At 47.0% G+C, this 24406-nt stretch overlaps 1 protein-coding gene across 1 annotated transcript in view; it reads right to left on the reverse strand.

The window, feature by feature from the left end:
* Positions 1–24406, reverse strand: part of LOC311145397 (peroxidasin-like) — a gene marked incomplete at both ends in the record, with an annotated part of 79467 nt that overhangs the window by 29767 nt on the left and 25294 nt on the right. The window contains 8 exons of the mRNA XM_084181623.1: positions 274–549; positions 1387–1659; positions 3038–3207; positions 3486–3603; positions 12464–12633; positions 14627–14698; positions 17453–17524; positions 20324–20395. Of these exons, the coding sequence (XP_084037749.1) occupies positions 274–549; positions 1387–1659; positions 3038–3207; positions 3486–3603; positions 12464–12633; positions 14627–14698; positions 17453–17524; positions 20324–20395 (1223 nt within the window). The remainder of the gene's footprint in view (positions 1–273; positions 550–1386; positions 1660–3037; positions 3208–3485; positions 3604–12463; positions 12634–14626; positions 14699–17452; positions 17525–20323; positions 20396–24406) is intronic.

Consider the following 24406-nt stretch of genomic DNA (forward strand, 5'->3'; position numbering starts at 1 on the left):
ACAATAACACATTGAAATGTTTTTCCTTCTAGCCTACACAAAAATGCAGTATAATTATCTTGTCACAGATGGCGTTTTCAAAAAATTGTCAACATTGACAAGGTGTCCTTGGATGTTTCGAAAAGTGCTTAAAACAAAACACTATAATTACCACTCTAGACACAACATTTGAATTCATACGTCAATCATAACAGCATGCAGATTCATGTCATATTCATACATCAGGCATAACATCTGGATCCTGCTAAGGTATAGAGTAGAGACTCGTCTCACCTCTCTGCTGTATGTTAAGCTGTACGGCGGTGCGAACCGTGCCCAGCGGGCTAACGGCCTGGCACTCATACTGGCCCTCGTCATGGGGCGCCACGCGGGCGATCCTCAGCGTGCCCATGGAGAGGACCAGGTGGCGGCGGTCCTGGGGCAGGGGGCTGCCCCCCCGTGTCCAGGCGATGACGGGCTGGGGGTAGCCGCTGGCCACACAGGTGAAGTCCACCGTGTGACCCTCCAACACTGACTGGTCCTGGGGGGTCACTGTGAACTGGGGGGTCGCTGGGGAACAGGAACCACAGGAGAGTTAGGCACAAAAAAAGTTAGATCATGTTCTCTCAACAGTGTGCTGAATAAGACCGCTCCCGAGTGGCGCAGTGGTCTAAGGCACTGCATCTCAGTGCTTGATGCGTCACTACAGACCCCCTGGTTCGATTTCAGGCTGTATCACAACCGGCCGTGATTGGGAGTCCCATAGGGCGGCGCACAATTGGCCCAGCGTCGTCCGGGTTTGGCCGGTGTAGGCCGTCATTGTAAATAAGAATTTGCTCTTAACTGACTTGCCTAGTTAAATAAAGGTAAAATAAATAAAATAAATAAGATGCCTGTATATGGGCAATTCTTAGCAGGTTGACGTTTACTGTCATGAGTCTTGTCCTGGAGGCAGAACTGAGCGATAAGTCAGCTGCAAAGTCATAATTGGCTATATTGGAAAAATTCATGAAAACAAAAATGTGCTTTTTGGTCTTAATTTAAGGTTAGCTTTAGGCATTATGGTTAGCAGTGTGGTTAAGGGTAGGGTTAAGGTTAAGGTTTAAAAGCAGATTTTATGACTTTGTGGCTGTGCTAGATAGTGACCAGTCTGCAGAGCTAACTCCAGAATAAGATTATTGTCGAAAAACGCTAACCTGACAATTCTTACCAGACACAAACATCTGTACCATAAAAATACTATTTACACGTATGGTTCTTCATTGAAAGCAAATTATACTGTGCATCGTTGCTTAATATCTTGGTCCATGTTTGTCCATTTCCACCAAAGTCAAGAAACTACAGAAGATTGCAAATAGATGTTTGCCACTCACTCTCTCTAAATGCTGACTCTACAGTGCTACTCACCCTGTACGATGATGTGAGCGGTGGCGTGGATGGTGTCCAGGTTGTTGGAGGCGAAGCAGGTGTACTGCCCCCCGTCTGCCTGCACCACGTTCTGGATGAACAGCCCCCCAGACGGGGTGGTGTTGATACGGGCATCGGTGGGCAGGGGCGTGCGATCCCCCTTGGTCCAGGAGACCCGGGGCTGGGGCTGGCCTGTAGCGCTACACTCCAGGGTGATACTCTCCCCCACCAACACCTCTGTATTCTGGGGATGGATGACAAAACTGGGCCGCGCTGAGAGGGGGGGGGGGGGGGGGGGGGGTAGGGAGAGAGATAGAGAAGGAGAGACAGAGGAAGATTGAGACAAAGTATCTAAGTGATAACTTTGGTGGAAACTAAAGAAGCCTATTCTTTCCCACATAAGGCCTGGAGTTGTTCCTGACATCTTGATCTGACCAGGATAAACATCTGGCCCTACACAGAACCACATCATCTGTGCCTACACAGAACCACATCATCTGGCCCTACACAGAACCACCTCATCTGGCCCTACACAGAACCACATCATCTGGCCCTACACAGAACCACATCATCTGGCCCTACACAGAACCACATAATCTGGCCCTACGCAGAACCACATCATCTGGCCCTACGCAGAACCACATCATCTGGCCCTACACAGAACCATATCATCTGGCCCTACACAGAACCATATCATCTGGCCCTACACAGAACCATATCATCTGGCCCTACACAGAACCATATCATCTGGCCCTACACAGAACCACATCATCTGGCCCTACACAGAACCACATCAACTGGCCCTACACAGAACCATATCATCTGGCCCTACACAGAACCACATCATCTGGCCCTATACACAGAACCACATCATCTGGCCCTACAAAGAACCACATCATCGGGTCCTACACAGAACCACATCATCTGGCCCTACACAAAACCATATCATCTGGCCCTACACACATTCACATCATCTGCCTCTACACAAAACCATATCATCTGGCCCTACACAGAACCATATCATCTGGCCATACACAGAACCACATCATCTGGCCTTACACAGAACCACATCATCTGGCCCTACACATAACCACATCAAATAATGATCGGGAGCAAGAGAGCAGATATACAGTACCGTTACCTTACTAACTGTACAAGAGCATAAGCGTAAAGGCTGCAGCAAAATCAATTATATTCCTCCTGTCACGTCTCCTCCCGTTGCTTCCCTCCGGCGCTCTGATTCGCCGGTCTACTGAGCCATCGGTCTGAGCGCACCACCTCGGCAACACCGGAATGGAAACACCAATGCACCCTAATCACCTCCAGCGCACCTGCACCTCATCATCTCATCACCACCCCTATTTAGCCCTGGACTGTTCTGGGTGATGTTGTGTGGTATTGTTAAGCTTCATGTCGTTTACACTATCGTTGTTATTTCTCTTGATCATTGTTAAGTAAACCTTGACCTTGTTCATTCCTGTGTCTGCGTCCTGCCTCTTCGTATCCTCAGTACTCGTCAAACCTCCATGTAACAACTTCACTGTCATTGTAGAGAAGGACTTACATAATACAGCCCATGAACTCAGACAAACTCTGTTTATTTTTTTTGTATATTCAAACATGTATTACATAATATGAGGGATCCACTCACAGGGGGCTCCGAAGTATCTGAGTGTGACCTGGGAGGTCTTGACCTCTCCAGCCACGTTCTTGGCCATGCACTGGTACACTCCCTGGTCCGTCTCCCGTGTGTCCTGGATCATCAGAGTACCGTCCTCCAGCAGGTTCAGACGAGAGTCATCATGCATGTTCAGGGCATTACTGGGGAAAAATACACATACATAAATAACATTACATAATCACATACATACAGTATGTTTATGTGTGGCGGCAGGTAGCCTAGCGGTTAAGAGCGTTGGACCAGTAACCGAAAGGTCGCTGGTTCAAATCCCCAAGCTGACTAGGTGAAAAACCTGTCGATGTACCCTTGAGCAAGGTACTTAACCCTAATTGCTAAATGGCAAAATGTTAAATGTGGGAAAAAATTTGTTAGGACACATTGCTGAATGTTGATGTCATCATTGGAAAGCGGGCCTTACTTGTTCCTGAGCCAGATGATCTGTGGTTTGGGGTTTCCCTCGGCCCTGCAGGTGAAGTACACTGTGTTCCCCGACGTCACGTCAACATCCTGGGGCTCTGACGTGATCCTGGGCACCTCTACACAGTAGCGAGGAGGAAGAGATAAAGACAGGTTGAAGAGAACACAATAAAGCAACCAGACACATAAATACAGGACAATTTCCTTTCAGGACAAGAGTCATGTCTCTGTTATAACTAGGCCAGAGTAATGGTCTGTAGAGAGAACTGATATAATTAGGCCAGAGTAATGGTCTGTAGAGAGAACTGATATAATTAGGCCAGAGTAATGGTCTGTAGAGAGAACTGATATAATTAGGCCAGAGTAATGGTCTGTAGAGAAGACACGTTGATTTAACTAGGGCCAGAGTAATGGTCTGTAGAGAGAACTGATATAACTAGGCCAGAGTAATGGTCTGTAGAGAAGACACGCTGATTTAACTAGGGCCAGAGTAATGGTCTGTAGAGAGAACTGATACAATTAGGCCAGAGTAATGGTCTGTAGAGAGAACTGATATAATTAGGCCAGAGTAATGGTCTGTAGAGAAGACACGCTGATATAACTAGGGCCAGAGTAATGGTCTGTAGAGAGAACTGATACAACTAGGCCAGAGTAATGGTCTGTAGAGAAGACACGCTGATATAACTAGGCCAGAGTAATGGTCTGTAGAGAGAACTGATATAATTAGGCCAGAGTAATGGTCTGTAGAGAAGACACGCTGATATAACTAGGGCCAGAGTAATGGTCTGTAGAGAGAACTGATATAATTAGGCCAGAGTAATGGTCTGTAGAGAGAACTGATATAATTAGGCCAGAGTAATGGTCTGTAGAGAGAACTGATATAATTAGGCCAGAGTAATGGTCTGTAGAGAGAACTGATATAATTAGGCCAGAGTAATGGTCTGTAGAGAGAACTGATATAATTAGGCCAGAGTAATGGTCTGTAGAGAAGACACGCTGATATAACTAGGGCCAGAGTAATGGTCTGTAGAGAGAACTGATATAACTAGGCCAGAGTAATGGTCTGTAGAGAAGACACGCTGATATAACTAGGGCCAGAGTAATGGTCTGTAGAGAGAACTGATATAACTAGGCCAGAGTAATGGTCTGTAGAGAGAACTGATATAATTAGGCCAGAGTAATGGTCTGTAGAGAAGACACGCTGATATAACTAGGGCCAGAGTAATGGTCTGTAGAGAGAACTGATATAATTAGGCCAGAGTAATGGTCTGTAGAGAGAACTGATATAATTAGGCCAGAGTAATGGCCTGTAGAGAGGACACTGCTCTCCTGAGACTAGCCCTGGGGGTCTGGTGAGGGGGCTTGGTGAAGGGTCCTTTGTAGCTCAGTAGGTAGAGCATGGCGCTTGTAATGCCAGGGTAGTGGGTTCAATTCCCGGGACCACCAATACGTAAAATGTATGCACGCACGACTGTAAGTTGCTTTGGATAAAAGCGTCTGCTAAATAGCATATATTATTTAAGCAATAAGGCCTGAGGAGGTGTGGTATATGGCCAATATACCACGGCTAATGACTGTTCTTAAGCATAACGCAACGCTGAGTGCCTGGATACAGCCCTTAGCCGTGGTATATTGGCTATATACCACAAAACCTTGAGGTGCCTTACTGCCCTTATAAACTGGTTATCAAAGTAATTACAGCAGTAAAAATACATGTTTTGTCATACCCGTGGTATACGGTCTGATATACCACAGCTGTCAGCCAATCAGCATTCAGGGCTCGAACCACCCTGTTTATAAACTGGGTAGTTTGAGCCCTGAATGCTGATTGGCTGAAAGCTGTGGTATATCAGACTGTAACCCCACAATTTTTTTTACTGTTCTAATTACGTTGGTAACCAGTTTATAATAGCATTAAAGCACCTCGGGGGTTTGTGGTATATGGCCAATGACTGTATCCAGGCACCCCACGTTGCTTCGTGCTTAAGAACAGCCCTTAGCCTTGGTATATTGGCTACATACCACACCTCCTCTGGCCTAATTGCTTAATTATATATTATAAGGGGCCTGGTTAGGGGGCCTCTTTGGTTAGGAACAGGGATGGAAACAGGGGCGAGCGTGCACACACACAAATCAACTCCTGTGAGGAAATAGTTCAACTGCTCCAGGAATAAGGCAGGCAGTGTCCCTGTGTGTGCTAGAACTTCAGGCTGCTGTCTCCTCAGAGATTCTGACCGCTCTGGCAGACTGGCACTTTTAGGTGCACATACATAATTCACTCCATCCACACACACACACAAACGCATGCACACACACGCCCCTTTGTCTACATGTGGCAGATTTAATAGACAGCATAGAGTAGGCCCTCCAGTGCAACATCTCTCTCCTAACGCACAAACCGTGCACACGGGACAGGCAAAGACATAAATCTGTCTTTTCTGGGCCTTCCAGGTCCTCCACCACCAACCAGCCCAGCAGGCCAACCAGCAGCTCCAACCAGACCGATGGGAAGCAGTAACCTCAGACTGTGTATAACAGCCCAACTGTCTTCTCTCTCTCACCACCACCACCACTATACCACATTAGACCACATCAGCACTGGGCACTAATTACACTGTTTGCTTTCCTTAACTCCAAACATGGCAACCCAGCCCTGGCTCCTGTCTCCTCCATAGGCCCAGGTCAGAGAAGGGACAGGAAAGGGAGTGGGTAGCCAGGCCAGCAGGGAGGTGGCACTTAACCACAGGCCCTGTTGTATTGACAGCTACTCGGCCTTGTGCACATTGTTCCATCGTTTACAGGGTGAATGGATGGAGAGGAGGGGAGATGAGGGGAGAAGAGCAGAGCGGGGAGAGGAGCAGAGAGGAGAGGAGAGGGGGACAGAGAGGAGAGGAGCAGAGAGGAGAGAGGAGAGGAGCAGAGAGGAGAGGAGCAGAGATGAGAGGAGAGGAGCAGAGAGGAGAGGAGCAGAGAGGAGAGAGGAGAGGAGCAGAGAGGAGGGGAGAGGGAAGCAGAGAGGAGCAGTGAGGAGAGGGGAGCAGAGAGGAGTGGAGCAGAGATGAGAGGTGCAGAGAGGAGAGGAACAGAGAGGAGAGAGGAGAGGAGCAGAGAGGAGAGGACAGGAGCATAGAGGAAAGAGGAGAGGAGCAGAGAGGAGCAGAGAGGAGAGGAGCAGAGAGGAGAGAAGCAGAGAGGAGAGGGGAGCAGAGAGGAGAGGGGAGCAGAGAGGAGAGGAGCAGAGAGGAGAGAGGAGAGCGGAGAGGAGCAGAGAGGAGAAAGGAGCAGAGAGGAGAGAGGAGCAGAGAGGAGAGAGGAGAGGAGCAGAGAGGAGAGCAGAGAGGAGCAGAGAGGAGAAGAGAGGATAGAGGAACAGAGGAGAGGACCAGAGAGGGGAGAGGAGCAGAGAGGATAGAGGAGCAGAGGGGAGAGAGGAGCAGAGGGGAGAGGAAGGGAGAGGAGAGGAGGGGAGAGGGGAGAAAAAACAGAGAGAAGAGAGAAGCAGATGGGAGATGAACAGAGGAAGAGAGGGGAGAGGGGCAGAGAGGAGAGAGGAGCAGAGGGGAGAGAGGAGAGAGGAGCAGAGGGGAGAGAGGAGCAGAGAGGAGATGAACAGAGAGGAGCAGAGAGGGGAGAGGAGCAGAGAGGAGAGAGGAGCAGAGGGGAGACGAGGGGAGAGGAGAGGAGAGGAGAGAGGAGCAGAGAGAAGATAGGAGCTGAGAGGAGAGGGGAGATGAACAGAGACGACCAGAGAGGGGAGAGGAGCAGAGAGGAGAGAGGAGCAGAGGGGAGAGAGGAGCTGAGGGGAGAGGAGGGGAGAGGAGGGGAGAGGAGCAGAGAGGAGAGAGGAGCAGAGAGGAGAGAGGAGCAGAAGGGAGAGAAGAGCAGAGAGGAGAGAGGAGCAGAGGGGAGAGGGGAGAAGAGGAGAGAGGGGAGAGGAGCAGAGAGTAGAGAGGAGCAGAGAGGAGAGAGGAGCAGAGGGGAGAGGGGAGATGAACAGAGAGGACCAGAGAGGGGAGAGGAGCAGAGAGGAGAGAGGAGCAGATGGAGAGAGGAGCAGAGGGGAGAGGAACAGAGAGAAGAGAGGGGCAGAGAGGAGACAGGAGCAGAGGGGAGAGAGGAGCAGAGGGGAGACGAGGGGAGAGGAGAGGAGGGGAGCAGAGAGAAGATAGGAGCGGAGAGGAGAGGGGAGATGAACAGAGACGACCAGAGAGGGGAGAGGAGCAGAGAGGAGAGAGGAGCAGAGGGGAGAGAGGATTAGAGGGGAGAGGAGCAGAGAGGAGAGAGGAGCAGAGAGGAGAGAGGAGCAGAAGGGAGAGAAAAGCAGAGAGGAGTGAGGGGCAGAGGGGAGAGGAGCAGAGGGGAGACGAGGGGAGAGAGGAGCAGAGGGGAGAGGGGAGAGGAGGGGAGAGGAGCAGAGGGGAGAGAGGAGCAGAGGGGAGAGAGGAGCAGAGAGGAGAAGAGAGGAGCAGAGAGAAGATAGGAGCGGAGAGGAAAGGGGAGATGAACAGAGACGACCAGAGAGGGGAGAGGAGCAGAGAGGAGAGAGGAGAGAGGAGGAGAGATGGGCAGAGGAGGGGAGAGGAGAAGAGAGGAGAGAGAAGCAGAGGGGAGAGAGGAGCAGAAAGGATGAGGAGCAGAGGGGAGAGGATGAACAGAGAGGACCAGAGAAGGGAGATGAACAGAGAGGAGGGGAGAGATGAACAGAAAGGACGAGGAGCAGAACAGTGAGGACCAGAGAGGAGAGATGAAGAGTGAGGACCAGAGAAGGGAGATGAACAGAGAGAAGATGAACAGAGAGGGGAGAGGAGAGGAACAGTGAGGACCAGACAGGGGAGAGGAGTAGAGAGGAGCTTGGGTGGAGATGAACAGAGAGGAGGGGAGAGGAGCAGAGGAGATGAACAGAGAGGAGAGAGGACCATTACATTTTTACATTTTATCATTTAGCAGACGCTCTTATCCAGAGCGACTTACAGTTAGTGAATACATATATTTTTTTTATACTGGCCCCCCGTGGGAATCAAACCCACAACCCTGGCGTTGCAAACGCCATGCTCTATCAACTGAGCTACATCCCTGCCGGCCATTCCCTCCCCTACCCTGGACGACGCTGGGCCAATTGTGCGCCGCCCATGAGTCTCCCGGTCGCGGCCGGCGGCGACAGAGCCTGGATTCGAACCAGGATCTCTAGTGGCACAGTTAGCACTGCGATGCAGTGCCTTAGACCACTGCGCCACTCAGGAGTACAGAGTGACAGAGGACCAGAGTGGGGATATGAACAGAGAGGAGGGGAGAGGGGAGAAGAGCAGAGAGGAGAGGGGAGATGAACAGAGAGGACAACAGAGGGGAGAGGAGCAGAGAGGAGAGGAGGGGAGAGGGGAGAGGAGCAGAGAGGAGAGAGGAGCAGAGAGGAGAGTGGAGAGGAGCAGAGAGGAGAGAGGAGCAGAGAGGAGAGAGGAGCAGAGAGGAGCAGAGGATTAGAGAGGGGGGAGAGGGGAGAAGAGCAGAGAGAAGAGAGGAGCAGAGGGGAGAGAGGAGCAGAGAGGAGAGAGGAGCAGAGGGGAGAGGAGCAGAGAGGAGAGAGGAGCAGAGGATAGGGGAGATGAACAGAGAGGACCACAGAGAGGAGAGGAGGGGAGAGGGGAGAGGAGCAGAGAGGAGAGAGGAGCAGAGGGGAGAGGGGAGAGGAGCAGAGAGGAGAGAGGAGCAGAGAGGAGAGGGGAGAGGAGCAGAGAGGAGAGAGGAGTGGAGGGGAGAGAGGAGCAGAGGATTAGAGAGGGGGAGAGGGGAGAGGAGGGATGAAAAGGGGAGAGGAGGGGAGAGGAGAAGGAAAGGAGGGGAGAAGAGAGAAGGGAGAGAGGGAGAGGCTGCTGAGGGGAAGACGGCTCATAATAATATCTGGAACGCAGTGGCGGTCAGTGCCGGTTAAGATGAGGGAGCACGATTATTTATTTTATGAGCATGGCCTTACTTCTCTTACAGCATATTGGATGACTGTCATTCATATTCCATTCACCCAGTTCAATGTAACATCAATAGGTTTAGGCTACTACTTGATACAAAAATGTTCCCTATACCCATCATGAGGTTGCTACAACCTAGCCTATGAATGAAAGTTTACAATGTGGGTACACACAGATTGAGAGAAAGATTTGAGGTGACAGACAGTGACACATGGACAGACAGTGACACATTCAATACCACCTTGCACACTCTTGCCTGCATCTAGTTGACCTAGAGTGTAATCATTATTCTAACAGTTGCAAATGAGAGTTTCTATTGGACAAATTCAGGTATGTTTATTAAACCCGCTACAATCATGCAGTACAGTGTAGTAAGCAGTTTGGCAGTTACACCAGCGGGCCCGGTGGCAATAAATGAGTAAAACCAAAAGCTTACCTTGACTTGGAAGAGTTCCAGTGTTAGATAGTCTTAGCCAGCTAGCTAACATAGTATTCTTCTGTTTGAGTAGGCTAAACTAGCTAGCTGCATTTGCGAGCTAAGTTAGCACCTCCATTTTTGAATAAATTAATTTTTCTCTCTCTTTGAGTCAACTACTCACCACATTTTATGCACTGCAGTGCTAACTAGCTGTAGCTTATGCTTTCAGTACTAGATTCATTCTCTGATCCTTTGATTGGGTGGACAACATGTCAGTTCATGCTGAAAGAGCTCTGATACGTTGGAGGATGTCCTCCGGAAGTTGTCATAATTACTCTGTAAGTCTATGGAAGGGGGTAAGAACCATGAGCCTCCTAGGTTTTGTATCAAAGTCAATGTACCCAGAGGAGGACGGAAGCTAGATGTCCTCCGGCTACACGATGGTGCTACCCTACAGAGTGCTGTTGAGGCTACTGTAGACCTTCATTGCAAAACAGTGTGCTTTAATCAATTATTTGGTGACGTGAATATATTTTGTATAGTTTTATCTAAAAATGCTAACTTTTTTAATGTTTCACTATTTTTATTTTTATGAAATTCACTGAGGAGGATGGTCCTCCCCTTCCTCCTCTAAGGAGCCTCCACTGCTGGAACAGAGCGAACGGAATGGCATCAAACACATGGATACCCTGTGTTCGATGTATATGATACCATTACACCTATTCCGCTCCAGCCATTACCACGAGCCCGTCCTCCCCAATTAAGGTGCCACCAACCTCCTGTGCCTCACATACTCAAATCACTTTCTCAGTTCATCCACCTCTTCCCAACCCCCATACAATCACACGCACCCAGGACACAGAGAACTGATGGGTTAAGCAGATGCTTCATTTTTGTGTATTTTTAATTTTCTTGTGTTATTATTTTTCTTTTTCTTATTTTTTTTTACTCTGTATCATTGAGAAAGGGCTTGTAACTAAGCATTTCACAGTAACGTCTACACCTGTTTCAGCGCATTTGACAAATAATTTTTTTATTTGCTATCTGCAGGAGGCAGGCTGCTGGGTTCTGGGGCTCAGAGCAGTGGTGGCGGCTCCTGCTTGACATGCTACCCAGCCCAGGACCACATCTACTGGGGCCGTGGTGAAACAACAGCTGGCTGGAGACCACAGACCAACCTCAGTAGTGTCACACCCTGATCTGTTTAATCTGTCTTTGTGCTGTCCTGACCCCCGAGCCTGTCTGCCGTCCTGTACCTGCCTGACCCTGACCTGACCACGAACCTCTGCCTGCCCTGACCCCCGAGCCTGTCTGCCGTCCTGTACCTGCCTGACCCTGACCTGACCACGAACCTCTGCCTGCCCTGACCCCCGAGCCTGTCTGCCGTCCTGTACCTACCTGACCCTGACCTGACCACGAACCTCTGCCTGCCCTGACCCCCGAGCCTGTCTGCCGTCCTGTACCTACCTGACCCTGACCTGACCACGAACCTCTGCCTGCCCTGACCCCCGAGCCTGTCTGCTGTCCTGTACCTGCCTGACCCTGACCTGACCACGAACCACTGCCTGCCCTGACCCCCGAGCATGTCTGCCGTCCTGTACCTGCCTGACCCTGACCTGACCATGAACCTCTGCCTGCCCTGACCCCCGAGCCTGTCTGCCGTCCTGTACATGCCCTTTGCCTTCCCCGTGTTTATAATAAGTCATCTGAGAACTGTACTATCCACCTCCCGTGTCTGCATATGGGTCATATCCTGATACGTGATAAGTAGAGACAATGCAGACAGGACACAGACAGACAGACGAAGAGAGAGCGAGACAGACAGAGACAGACAGACAGCAGGGACCCACCTGGGGAAATCCCCTGTCACAGCTCAAGACTACTGCGGTTGGGAGCCAACAGCTAAAGAGACAGGCAAGGCTTTATGTGGCTAGTAGAACTGTGGTTTGTGTGGAGTGAGTTGGGGTTTCAGTGAAGTGGATGGTATGTGAAAGTATGTGTGTGTTTACACAGGCCTCGGATTGTGAGCCACTGTTTTTGCCACAGTTAAAATATTCTGCACAGCTGGCTAAGTGAGCGCAGGTTGACGTTTATTGTCATGAATCTTGCCCTGGAGGCAGAACTGCACGATTTCCAAAAGATGGGCCAGCTGCAATGTCAAAATTGGCTATATCGTAAAAAATCATGACAACAAAAATATGCTTTTTGGTCTTAATTTAAGGTTAGGTTTAGGCATTAGGGTTAGCAGTGGGGTTAAGTTTAAAATTTGATTTTATGGCAACTGGTAACCACTCTGCAGAGCTGCCTATAGGGCAAGATTCATGACAATAAATGCCAACTTGCTAAGTGAGCATGAGTGTGTGCGTGCGTGTGTTGTGTGTAACCACATTTTTACATTTACATTTTAGTCATTTAGCAGACGCTCTTATCCAGAGCGACTTACAGGAGCAATTAGGGTTAAGTGCCTTGCCCAAGGGCACATCGACAGATTTTTCACCTAGTCGGCTCAGGGATTAGAACCAGCGACCTTACGGTTACTGGCACAACGCTCTTAACCACTAAGCTACCTGCTCCTGTGTGTGTGTGTGTGTGGGTCCTCACCACAGTTGAGCTCCTCAGCGGTAAGTGTGGCCACAGATCGTCCCTGCAGCCGTCTGGGGTAGTCACAGGTGGCAGCAGCCTGGGCGTTGCCTGACTCAGCATACTGCTTCAACAGGTCAGCCAGCCACAGCAGCTCACAGTCACAGTGCAGAGTGTTAGAGTCCAGACGCCTGCACACACACACAGACACAGAGAGAGAGAGAGAGAGAGAGAGAGAGAGAGAGAGAGAGAGAGAGAGAGAGAGAGAGAGAGAGAGAGAGAGAGAGAGAGAGAGAGAGAGAGAGAGAGAGAGAGAGAGAGAGAGAGAGAGAGAGAGAGAGAGAGAGAGAGAGAGAGAGAATTATTACTGACCATCTCATGCCTGTTTATAGTAGTGCTCCAAATATAGTGTTATAGTTGTTTTCTATGACCTGTTTGTCAGTTGCCAATCTCTGTGTATCCTGCACCTGCACAAAGCTGTGAGATTGTATACATTTTACTCTTCCTCAGTATAACTCAACCTCTCATAAATACAGTATCACTCTACTATATAGTAGACCACAATGTAATATCAAACACCAATACAGGACTTCTAAATGTACATCATACAATACAGATCACACTACTAGCAGTCCTGTGTTATTACAGTTGCATGGGTAAACAGTCTGACTGGTGTCAGTAGTGGGCTGAGTCTGTCTGGATTCAGTAGTGGGCTGAGATGTCTGGAGTCAGTAGTGGGCTGAGTCTGTCTGGAGTCAGTAGTGGGCTGAGTCTGTCTGGAGTCAGTAGTGGGCTGAGTCTGTCTGGAGTCAGTAGTGGGCTGAGTCTGTCTGGAGTCAGTAGTGGGCTGAGTCTGTCTGGAGTCAGTAGTGGGCTGAGTCTGTCTGGAGTCAGTAGTGGGCTGAGTCTGTCTGGAGTCAGTAGTGGGCTGAGTCTGTCTGGAGTCAGTAGTGGGCTGAGTCTGTCTGGAGTCAGTAGTGGGCTGAGTCTGTCTGGAGTCAGTAGTTGTCTGAGTCTGTCTGGAGTCATTAGTTGTCTGAGTCTGTCTGGAGTCAGTAGTGGGCTGAGTCTGTCTGGAGTCAGTAGTGGGCTGAGTCTGTCTGGAGTCAGTAGTGGGCTGAGTCTGTCTGGAGTCAGTAGTGGGCTGAGTCTGTCTGGAGTCAGTAGTGGGCTGAGTCTGTCTGGAGTCAGTAGTGGGCTGAGTGTCTGGAGTCAGTAGTTGTCTGAGTCTGTCTGGAGTCAGTAGTGGGCTGAGTCTGTCTGGACGGTAGTGTAAATCCTCTCTGGCAGTCTACCAGTGTGGACTGAGACTGGCCAAACACGCACGCACGCACGCACGCACGCACGCACACACACACACACACACACACAGCTAGGCCACACAGCTAGGCCCAGCTCAGTCCAAACACTGTGACTCTGCATGGCCTTTTTGGGAGAACTCCTCTCCTGCTGTGGGAAACAGTCTGTCTGCTGCAGAGTACAGACTGGCTGGCACTTCACTTTCTATTTATCCTTTATTCTACTAGTTGGTCTCTTCAGGTTTCAGAGATATTTGTACATTCCAGGAGACAGTAATATCCTCATTTAATCTGATCCCACTCTGAACATCCTCCAAATCTGAGTGCTGTAATAATCAGAGGGAAATATTGTTTTTGAATCCCGTTCCTCCCACGTTGCTAGTTGTCCTGTCTGTCTACTGTACCTCTCAACCACAGCATACTGGTTCTGGGTCCAACACATCCTGGAAGTATTTTTCAGAGTGAGATGTTGAAAAGGGGAAGAAAATAATAGGGGAAACTCTGATCCTAATGTAGTGCCTATCCACTGTACACAGACAGGCAGGGCTTGTCTCTCTCACAGCCAAACCAGGGATGTTCAAATCTTACCCTGGGAGGTCCGAAGTATTGCTGTTTTTCTGTTCTGCTTGATAATTAATTGCACCCACCTGGTGTCCGAGGTTTAAATCAGTCCATGATTAGAGGGGAAGAATAAAAAAAAACTATGGAATTGGCTTCATGGTCCAGGTTTGAATTTGAGGGGCCTAGACAGAGTGGTGTACTGTTGAAATACGGCTCGTATTCTGCCCCCTGACCCCTCTGTGTAATGGAAGTCAAATGTTGGTGGATACACATTCTGAGACAACACAACAGCTGCCCTGTCCATGCACGTTGTCAGTGAACTTACAGTCTCTTCATGGACTGGAGATGGGAGAAGGTCCCCAGCACGAGATGGGTGATTCTGTTGTTGTGCAAAAACCTGCAGGAGTGAAAGAGAGAGAGACAGACACAGATAATCAGATAATGTCATAGATAATTATAGACTTCATGCTGTGTGTAATGTGTACATCTGACACACTGTTGAGTAGGTTGACAGGGATTGACCTCTAAAGGGATTGAACTCTATGCATCATTCCCATAGCTACAGCATGCCACAGTGTCAACAAGCACATAGGGTTAGTGACTCATGAGGAATGTGTATATTTACTATGGATTACTTGAGCTTACTACTTTGACATTCATTCTAGACATTGCTTACAGCATCAGTCCCTTTGATGTAGGCCTGCAGGCTCATATTGGGAGCCATATGTTTTTTGGAAGACGGTCATTTGACCATTTTATATCATCATTCTTTTTATCTGGGTTAAGAAATATGATCAGTTTACCATACATGACAAATTATCAAGGCTCCCCTCCATGACCCCTTTCTTCACAACCATACAACGATCTTACAAAAAGATTACATTCTGGATTCCTTCAGCGAAAACAGATGCCAGATAAATAAATAAAGCTATGTTTATGGAAAAAAATTCCAAACAATGCCAACAAACCTCCACGTTTGTTAGCAATCACCATAAATCAAACGAAACAACAAGATGTTTTCCTTCTTATTCTTCACATCTTCCAGACTGTCTTGTCCACGAAATTGCGAGACTGGACAATCCGTTTTCATGGAGATCTTCCCCTGCAAACGTTCCAGAATCTTTGCACCTGGGAATTCCTTCCCCTTTTCCATCCATGTGCATGCAGCTTTTGGGGAGGGTTGGGAACGTGTGTGGCAGGATTCCAGGGGTAGCCAATAAACACAAAGAGAAGGAGCAATTCAGCTCTGGTGTGAGAAGGGGGAATTCAGCTCTAGTGTGAGAAGGATGAATTCAGCTCTAGTGTGAGAAGGATGAATTCAGCTCTGGTGTGAGAGCGTGAAAACAGAGGCCATCGGCCGGTCAGCCGTCCATCCATTCATATGGCAGAAGGTCCAGGTCCAGTGGGGTCGCAAGGGTCTGACACAGTTCACTGAGCATCAACACTCACTCTATTCATCCACTGAATCTACTGCTACTTTAATAAGAAAGTTGTTTTATTTAATTTGTCCTCTCATATTGTTCCTTTATTTCCCTGGTGAAATTCTCTCAGATCCCCCTTATGTTGTGTCAGGATGTCAAGAATGCTGTAGGTGGGTGTAGTGGTGGAATCAAGCGCAGGACACCGAAGTATAGTCCAAAAGACTTTAGTTCAATTTCCAACAAGGAAAATACGAACAAACTTGCCCGAAGGCGAAACTACGCACGAAGGCGACAAAACAAAAGGCGCACTAAACATGTGCGTAAACGCTCCAACACAGTGGAGTAAAGCTCAACCGAGCGAATAAGCAATATACAAGCACAACACACGACAGAAATAAATCAATCACACACAACACTAGACAAACACAACGAGAAACTTATAGGACACTAATTACGCTAAACGAGAACAGGTGTCACAACAAACAGACAAAAGCAAACGAACATGAAACATACAACGGTGGCAGCTAGTATTCCGGAGACAACGAACGCCGAAGCCTGCCCGAACAAGGAAGAGAGGCAGCCTCGGCCGAAACCGTGACACAGGAGAGTTGATATCTCTCCAGACAAAAGGCACAGGAGTTATCAGTGGACCCTTTGGCCCTGTATTTTTTATTTAACCTTTATTTAACTTGGCAAGTCAGTTAAGAACAAATTCTTATTTACAATGACGGCCTACCAAAAGGCAAAAGGCCTCCTGCGGGGACGGGGGATAAAAAAAAAAAATATATATATATATATATATATATAGGACCAAACACACATCACAACAAGAGAGACAACACAACACTACATAAAGAGAGACCTAAGACAACAACATAGCATGGCAGCAACACATGACAACACAGCAAGGTAGCAACCCAACATGAAAACAACATGGTAGCAACACAAATGACTATAGCTGACCTGTAGGATAACTCTAGCTGACCTGGGCTCTTAACTTCTGTCCTACCCAGCACATAGAGATCTGATGGGTCAGTGGAGAACACACACACAGAACTCTGAAGTCGTAACAGGTTGTGGGCCCTGAGTTTTTCCTGACCACGTCAGGAATCTGAGTTTGAAGGGTTGGGAGGAGCACCAGACAGACGGCAGAGTGAGGGCTCTGGGCAAATACAGCCAAACACATGCGCTGGGCACATGTATCCCTGTCCAGTCTGTACTCATAGCATTCCTGTTGTTATTTACCTTGTGACAGACAAACAGCTTTAGAAATGGCCCAATAGATCTCAAGAGACATGTTGAGGAGATTAGTTGTCCTGATGTAGGATGAAGGCATCTCAGAACATTGAAAGGTCATCCAACAGTTGTGCTGATTTGAAAAGCCCCACTAAAAGTCCAGCTTCATGCTAAACACATATGGCTCTGTTGGTTGGGGACAGTGTATTCTATTCACAGTACATTATGTAGTCTATTTCATGGGGTTTAAAGTATATTTCCCAGCATGTATATGTTATAGAGTCTGTTCTGCACTCAGTGCCCTCTGGAATAAATCAGCTCAGGTAGAAGACTGACGATGACAAGCACGTACACAACAAATCATTATATCATTTGGAGAGTTATGTCCTATTGTTTGTTTAAGATGCATCACTCCATCATTTAGAAAAATGAGAACCTTAGAGTAAGAATGCCACTTCGTATAATAGAGTGAAAGGTGAAGATAGTGGACTTACAGGCGTTCAAGTTTTGGGAGGTGGGTGAAGGATTCTGGTTCTAAGGACTCGATGTTGTTGAAGTGCAGGTACCTGGAAGAGAACAGATCATGGACACAGCACAGTATCACCAGATAACTCAGAGCTAATGGGAATAAACAGCAAGGTTAGACAAATGAAATATGAATTCCAATTACTAACTGTACAGCAACTATTAGGTTCAGTGACATATTTGTTTATTAAACAGACAAAGCAACAGTCAAAGCAAGCAAACGTTGAGCCAAGCTGCACTAATCAGCAATAAAAGACATGATGACGATCTTGTGCAATAGTGGATATAGCACAACATCCACTTACTACACTATAGGTAGCCTAGCGCTTAAGAGCATTGGGCCAGTAACCGAAAGGTCAATGGTTCGAATTCTCGAATAGGCTAAGTGAAAAATCTGTAGTTGTGCCCTTGAGCAAGGCACTTGACCCTAATTGCTCCTGTAAGTCGCTCTGGATAAGAACGTCTGCTACATGCATTAAGACTTTAGCACAACACACAAGCTTTACTAATAGAGGCCTCAATTTGACACAGCCTAGGATCTTACTGAACTTGTCTTGTTGATATCCAACCTAAGATTTCCTGCATCTGTCTAAAAGAGATAGATTTAGGGTGTTGTCTGAAACAGGGAATTCTTCTCTCATCAGAGGGTAGTGGCGTTAAGGCTGGCCAGGGGATGTCCAAGGACAACAGAACACTGAACAGCCAAGAGGTATTACACAGACAACCATATTTCATCTCTGAGAGAGAGGGATAGAGAGGAAGAGAGAGAGAACTTGGCAACAAACCAGTGATTTAACTTGAAATGTAAACATGTCTAACCTGACAGTAAAAGCACAGTGTAATAGAACAAAGTGTCATAAGGCATTTCATGCACCAAATTGAGACTTATTGTGACAAGGAACTATTGCTTATATATGTTGAAGAGGAGCAGAAACATGCTTTGTGTTCATTTCTACTCATGTTCTGTAGTCTCTTTGGCGTTAAATTAGTTATTGGCCACAGATAGCCATGTGTGAATTTAATATGGTCGACAACAAGTGAGCCAACATGCTTGTAAAAATTATCTAATTTATACAGCAGGGGAGCGGGGGACATTAAATCTGAGACTGGCGGTACTTTAAATAAATGTTTATTCCCTCCCAACCTAACCTATGGGTTGAATAGCCTATTCGTAGAACAACAGAATAGCAGAGGGCCATTAAAGTGGTTCAGAACATGTCACCCACACATAAGACCCTTCATTACTGTATCAAAACTCAAACCAGCTGCAGGGCAAAGAGCCTGGAGTTTGATTTGGTTTCGCTTCATGAATAGCCATTTGTTCAGTGGGTATGCATGTGGTTATGGAGGGATAAACAGCCACAAGGCCTTTCCCCAGGATCAACCACCACGATCGGCTGTGAGGAGGAAGATGCATGTCGGCCATTTTTATTTTGGTGTAGTTTAGACACAAACGGCCTACATGGAGGACATCCTGTCATGACTTTGACAAATATTGTATCCAGTAATATCCACCCCTTTTTAGACTGATGTCAGTGTAACTCTATACTATTGACATATGAAGCCAACTTGTTGTGATATATAGCTTCCCAGAAGGATTAGGGTTAACCAACAATAATAGTCTCACTAAGCGCAGCCTTTGCCAACAGTTGTATCACAAACTAGTTTCTTATTGAAGGACTTGTTCAACTACTACTGGCTGAAATAAGGCCATTTCAGTTCAATGACATTGGTGGTCTATGTGTGACAATAACAGATGTGATCCTCTATACACGTTTATATACTACTCTGCATGGACAGTTTGCTTTTTTGTAAATTCTGTATGAGCCTTGGTATCCAACATACACTCCTAACGTTCACCGGACACACTTCACACATCATAAAACCGTTACATCAATAAAAAGTACAAACATCTGAAATTGATTTGAACATATTCAAGTCATTGAGACAACATGCAATTTGGTAAAGGTGTTATAATGATAGCTTAAGGTCACATTTCTACAGATTTGAGCCACCCTTTCTCATGCTGATACTGAAAGTATGTCTCACAAGCACATGTAATAACAACATGGTGACCTCTATCACTCTGCTTGGGAAATGCATGGGGGCCCTCTATGAAATAACAGAACTAGCGCATAATACAACTAGATTGACAATCACAACTAAGGTCAAAGGTGAGACAAGAAGTCAGTGTACAGTAGTCCCCACAGAGGATGTAAGACACACAGTGAAGGGCAAGCTGTGCATGTGGCAAGCAGGAGCTGGATCTGTAGTCTAAGCACATGTAAAGCCAAGGCCTGCTTGTGTCTGCATCTGCTTAGCTACAGTACGGCTAGGGCAAGGAAGGGGCAGGGGCAGGGGCAGGGGCAGGGGCAGGGGCAGGGGCAGGGGCAGGGCAGGGGCAGGGTTGGGGCAGTGGAAGGGCAGGGCAGGGTTGAGGCAGGGGCAGGGCAGGGACAGGGGCTGGGACAGGGGTAGGGCTGGGGCAGGTAGGGCAGGGTTGTGGCAGGGTCAGGGTTGGGGCAGGGCAGGGGCAGGGGCAGTGCAGGGCTGGGGCAGGGCTGGGGCTGGGGCAGGGCTGGCGATCTCATGCTTTAGCTTTACGCACTAGGACCGGGTGACACACATCCGTTGTCATGACAATGAGACATGCTACTCATGCAGGGGTTCATAAGGTCAGTGCGGCATACAAGGGTGAGTACATACACGGCATGCATAGTGGCTGTATGACAGTGTGGGCTGGAGGGGGGGGTCGCAAGGTGGGGGTTTGGACAGACGGGCAGATCAGATATGAAGGTGCAGAAGGGGAGGAAGAGGAGGACGAGGAGGTGGTCACTTACAGTTGCTCTAGAGAGACAAGTCCCATAAATGCTTGTCTGTCAATTGATTGGATTTCATTCTTGTACAAATAGCTGAAAGGAGAAATAATCAGTAACATTAGTCAAACACACAGCAGATCAAATGAATTCTCTCTAGTACCTAACCCAATGACAGAATGTCTTAGTTCAATAGGTGAGTTACTGTATGACAGGAGAAATTATAAAACCAACTTCATGGGATCAATATTTTAAATAGTATTTTGACAGTTAGAAGGCCCATCCACTCAGTTTTCACAATACCTGAACAATAGCTACATTTATACAGTGAGGGAAAAAAGTATTTCATCCCCTGCTGATTTTGTACGTTTGCCCACTGACAAAGAAATGATCAGTCTATAATTTTAATGGTAGGTTTATTTGAACAGTGAGAGACAGAATAAAAACAAAAAGATCCAGAAAAACGCATGTCAAAAATGTTATAAATTGATTTGCATTTTAATGAGGGAAATAACTATTTGACCCCCTCTCAATCAGAAAGATTTCTGGCTCCCAGGTGTCTTTTATACAGGTAACGAGCTGAGATTAGAAGCACACTCTTAAAGGGAGTGCTCCTAATCTCAGTTTGTATCCTGTATAAAAGACACCTGTTAACAGAAGCAATCAATCAATCAGATTCCAAACTCTCCACCATGGCCAAGACCAAAGAGCTCTCCAAGGATGTCAGGGACAAGATTGTAGACCTACACAAGGCTGGAATGGGCTACAAGACCATCGCCAAGCAGCTTGGTGAGAAGGTGACAACAGCGATTATTCGCAAATGGAAGAAACACAAAATAACTGTCAATCTCCCTCGGCCTGGGGCTCCATGCAAGAACTCACCTCGTGGAGTTGCAATGATCATGAGAACGGTGAGGAATCAGCCCAGAACTACACGGGAGGATCTTGTCAATGATCAAGGCAGCTGGGACCATAGTCACCAAGAAAACAATTGGTAACACACTACGCCATGAAGGACTGAAATCCTGCAGCGCTCGCAAGGTCCCCCTGCTCAAGAAAGCACATATACATGCCCGTCTGAAGTTTGCCAATGAACATCTGAATGATTCAGAGGAGAACTGGATGAAAGTGTTGTGGTCAGATGAGACCAAAATGGAGCTCTTTGGCATCAACTCAACTCGCCGTGTTTGGAGGAGGAATGCTGCCTATGACCCCAAGAACACCATCCCCACCGTCAAACATGGAGGTGGAAACATTATGCTTTGGGGGTGTTTTTCTGCTAAGGGGACAGGACAACTTCACCGCATCAAAGGGACGATGGACGGGGCCATGTACCGTCAAATCTTGGGTGAGAACCTCCTTTCCTCAGCCATGGCATTGAAAATGGGTCGTGGATGGGTATTCCAGCATGACAATGACCCAAAACACACGGCCAAGGCAACAAAGGAGTGGCTCAAGAAGAAGCATATTACGGTCCTGGAGTGGCCTAGCCAGTCTCCAGACCTTAATCCCATAGAAAATCTGTGGAGGGAGTTGAAGGTTCGAGTTGCCAAACGTCAGCCTCGAAACCTTAATGACTTGGAGAAGATCTGCAAAGAGGAGTGGGACAAAATCCCTCCTGAGATGTGTGCAAACCTGGTAGCCAACTACAAGAAACGTCTGACCTCTGTGATTGCCAACAAGGGTTTTGCCATTAAGTACTAAGTCATGTTTTGCAGAGGGGTCAAATACTTATTTCCCTCATTAAAATGCAAATCAATTTATAACATTTTTGACATGCGTTTTCTGGATTTTTTTGTTGTTATTCTGTCTCTCACTGTTCAAATAAACCTACCATTAAAATTATAGACTGATCATTTCTTTGTCAGTGGGCAAACGTACAAAATCAGCAGGGGATCAAATACTTTTTTCCCTCACTGTATGACCGCAACATTACCTAGATGACAAACGTAAAGCAACTGATACACAACATGCAGAGCTGAGCAAAATGTGCACTGTAAGAGTAATGTTTGAAAAGCACTTCACAAATAAAGTTGTTACAAACAGACTCACATCTCAAATCACAAAGAAGGTTAATGTTGTCAATGTCAATGCATCAAAAACAAAATGCTCATCATAACTTGCATAACATACATGTACAAAAAGACATCACAAACAGAAAAGTGTGTACTGAAACAATTCTGAACAGATAGAATATATAGTATGACAGAGGGTCGGTGGGTTCCTCAATGTTCCTTGATGAAAAGAACACAATGTCTCCACTATAATGTTCCAGAACATTTAAAGAAAAACATCCCGTCTGTGTTTTCCCTCCCTCTAACATGATGGAGAAATGTGACACTAGAATAGCAATGGCTTAGGGCAATCTTCCCTTTCATCCTACTCATCTCCAGTTACTTTACATTGATGGGTATTTGATGAGAGATGCACATGCTCTCAGCAAATATGAAGCAAAGTGGGCCTATGGAAAAATAAACAGCTCCGATTTCTCCATCTTCCTCTATCAGGGCTCTCTCATCACTCAGAGAGCATACAGTACCTTGCAAAAGTATTCATCCCCTTGGCGTTTTTCCTATTTTGTTGCATTACAACCTGTAATTTAAATTGATTTTTATTTGGATTTCATGTAATGGACATACACAAAATAGTCAAAATTGGTGAAGTGAAATGAACAAAAAAATAACTTGTTTCAGAAAATTCTAAAAAATAAATAACGGAAAAGTGGTGCGTGCATATGTATTCACCCCCTTTGCTATGAAGCCCCTAAATAAGATCTGGTGCAACCAATTACCTTCAGAAGTCACATAATTAGTTAGATTGCACACAGGTGGACTTTATTTAAGTGTCACATGATCTGACACATGATCTCAGTATATATACACCTGTTCTGAAAGGCCCCAGAGTCTGCAGCACCACTAAGCAAGGGGCACCACGAAGACCAAGGAGCTCTCCAAACAGGTCAGGGACAAAGTTGTGGAGAAGTACAGATCAGGGTTGGGTTATAAAACAATATCAGAAACGTTGAACATCCCCTGGAGCACCATTAAATCCACCAAAACTCACGGACCAGGCAAGGAGGGCATTAATCAGAGAGGCAACAGAGAGACCAAAGACAACCCTGAAGGAGCTGCAAAAATAAGCAAACACGTTTGGTGTTTGCCAAAAGCCATGTGGGAGACTCCCAAAACATATGGAAGAAGGTACTCTGGTCAGATGAGACTAAAATTGAGCTTTTTGGCCATCAAGGAAAACGCTATGTCTGGCGCAAACCCAACACCTCTCATCACCCCGAGAACACCATCCCCACAATGAAGCATGGGGGTGGCAGCATCATGCTGTGGGGATGTTTTTCATCGGCAGGGACTGGGAAACTGGTCAGAATTGAAGGAATGATGGATGGCGCTAAATACAGGGAAATTCTTGAGGGAAACCTGTTTCAGTCTTCCAGAGATTTGAGACTAGGACGGAGGTTCACCTTCCAGCATACTGCTAAAGCAACACTTGAGTGGTTTAAGGGGAAACATTTAAATGTCTTGGAATGGCCTAGTCAAAGCCCAGACCTCAATCCAATTGAGAATCTGTGATATGACTTAAAGATTGCTGTACACCAGCGGAACCCATCCAACTTGAAGGAGCTGGAGCACTTTTGCCTTGAAGAATGGGCAAAAAACCCAGTGGCTAGATGTGCCAAGCTTATAGAGACATACCCCAAGAGACTTGCAGCTGTAATTGCTGCAAAAGGTGGCTCTACAAAGTATTGACTTTGGGGGGGTGAATAGTTATGCACGCTCAAGTTTTCAGTTTTTTTGTCTTATTTCATGTTTGTTTCACAATCAAAAATATTTTGCATCTTCAAAGTGGTAGGCATGTTGTGTAAATCAAATGATACAAACCCCCAAAAAATCCATTTTAGTTCCAGGTTGTAAGGCAACAAAATAGGAAAAATGCCAAGGGGGGAGAATAATTTCGCAAGCCACTGTATCTTCCTTACTAAACTTTACATATCAACAAGGATGATGAGGCAAATAGAAAATACATATTGTCAAAGAGTGTTCAACTGAGTAGGCCTACTGTTATTGGTGAAACTGAAAGCATCATGCAGCTCCA

This window comes from Coregonus lavaretus, assembly GCF_964263955.1.
Source record: "Coregonus lavaretus genome assembly, chromosome: 18".
NCBI lineage: Eukaryota > Metazoa > Chordata > Actinopteri > Salmoniformes > Salmonidae > Coregonus > Coregonus lavaretus.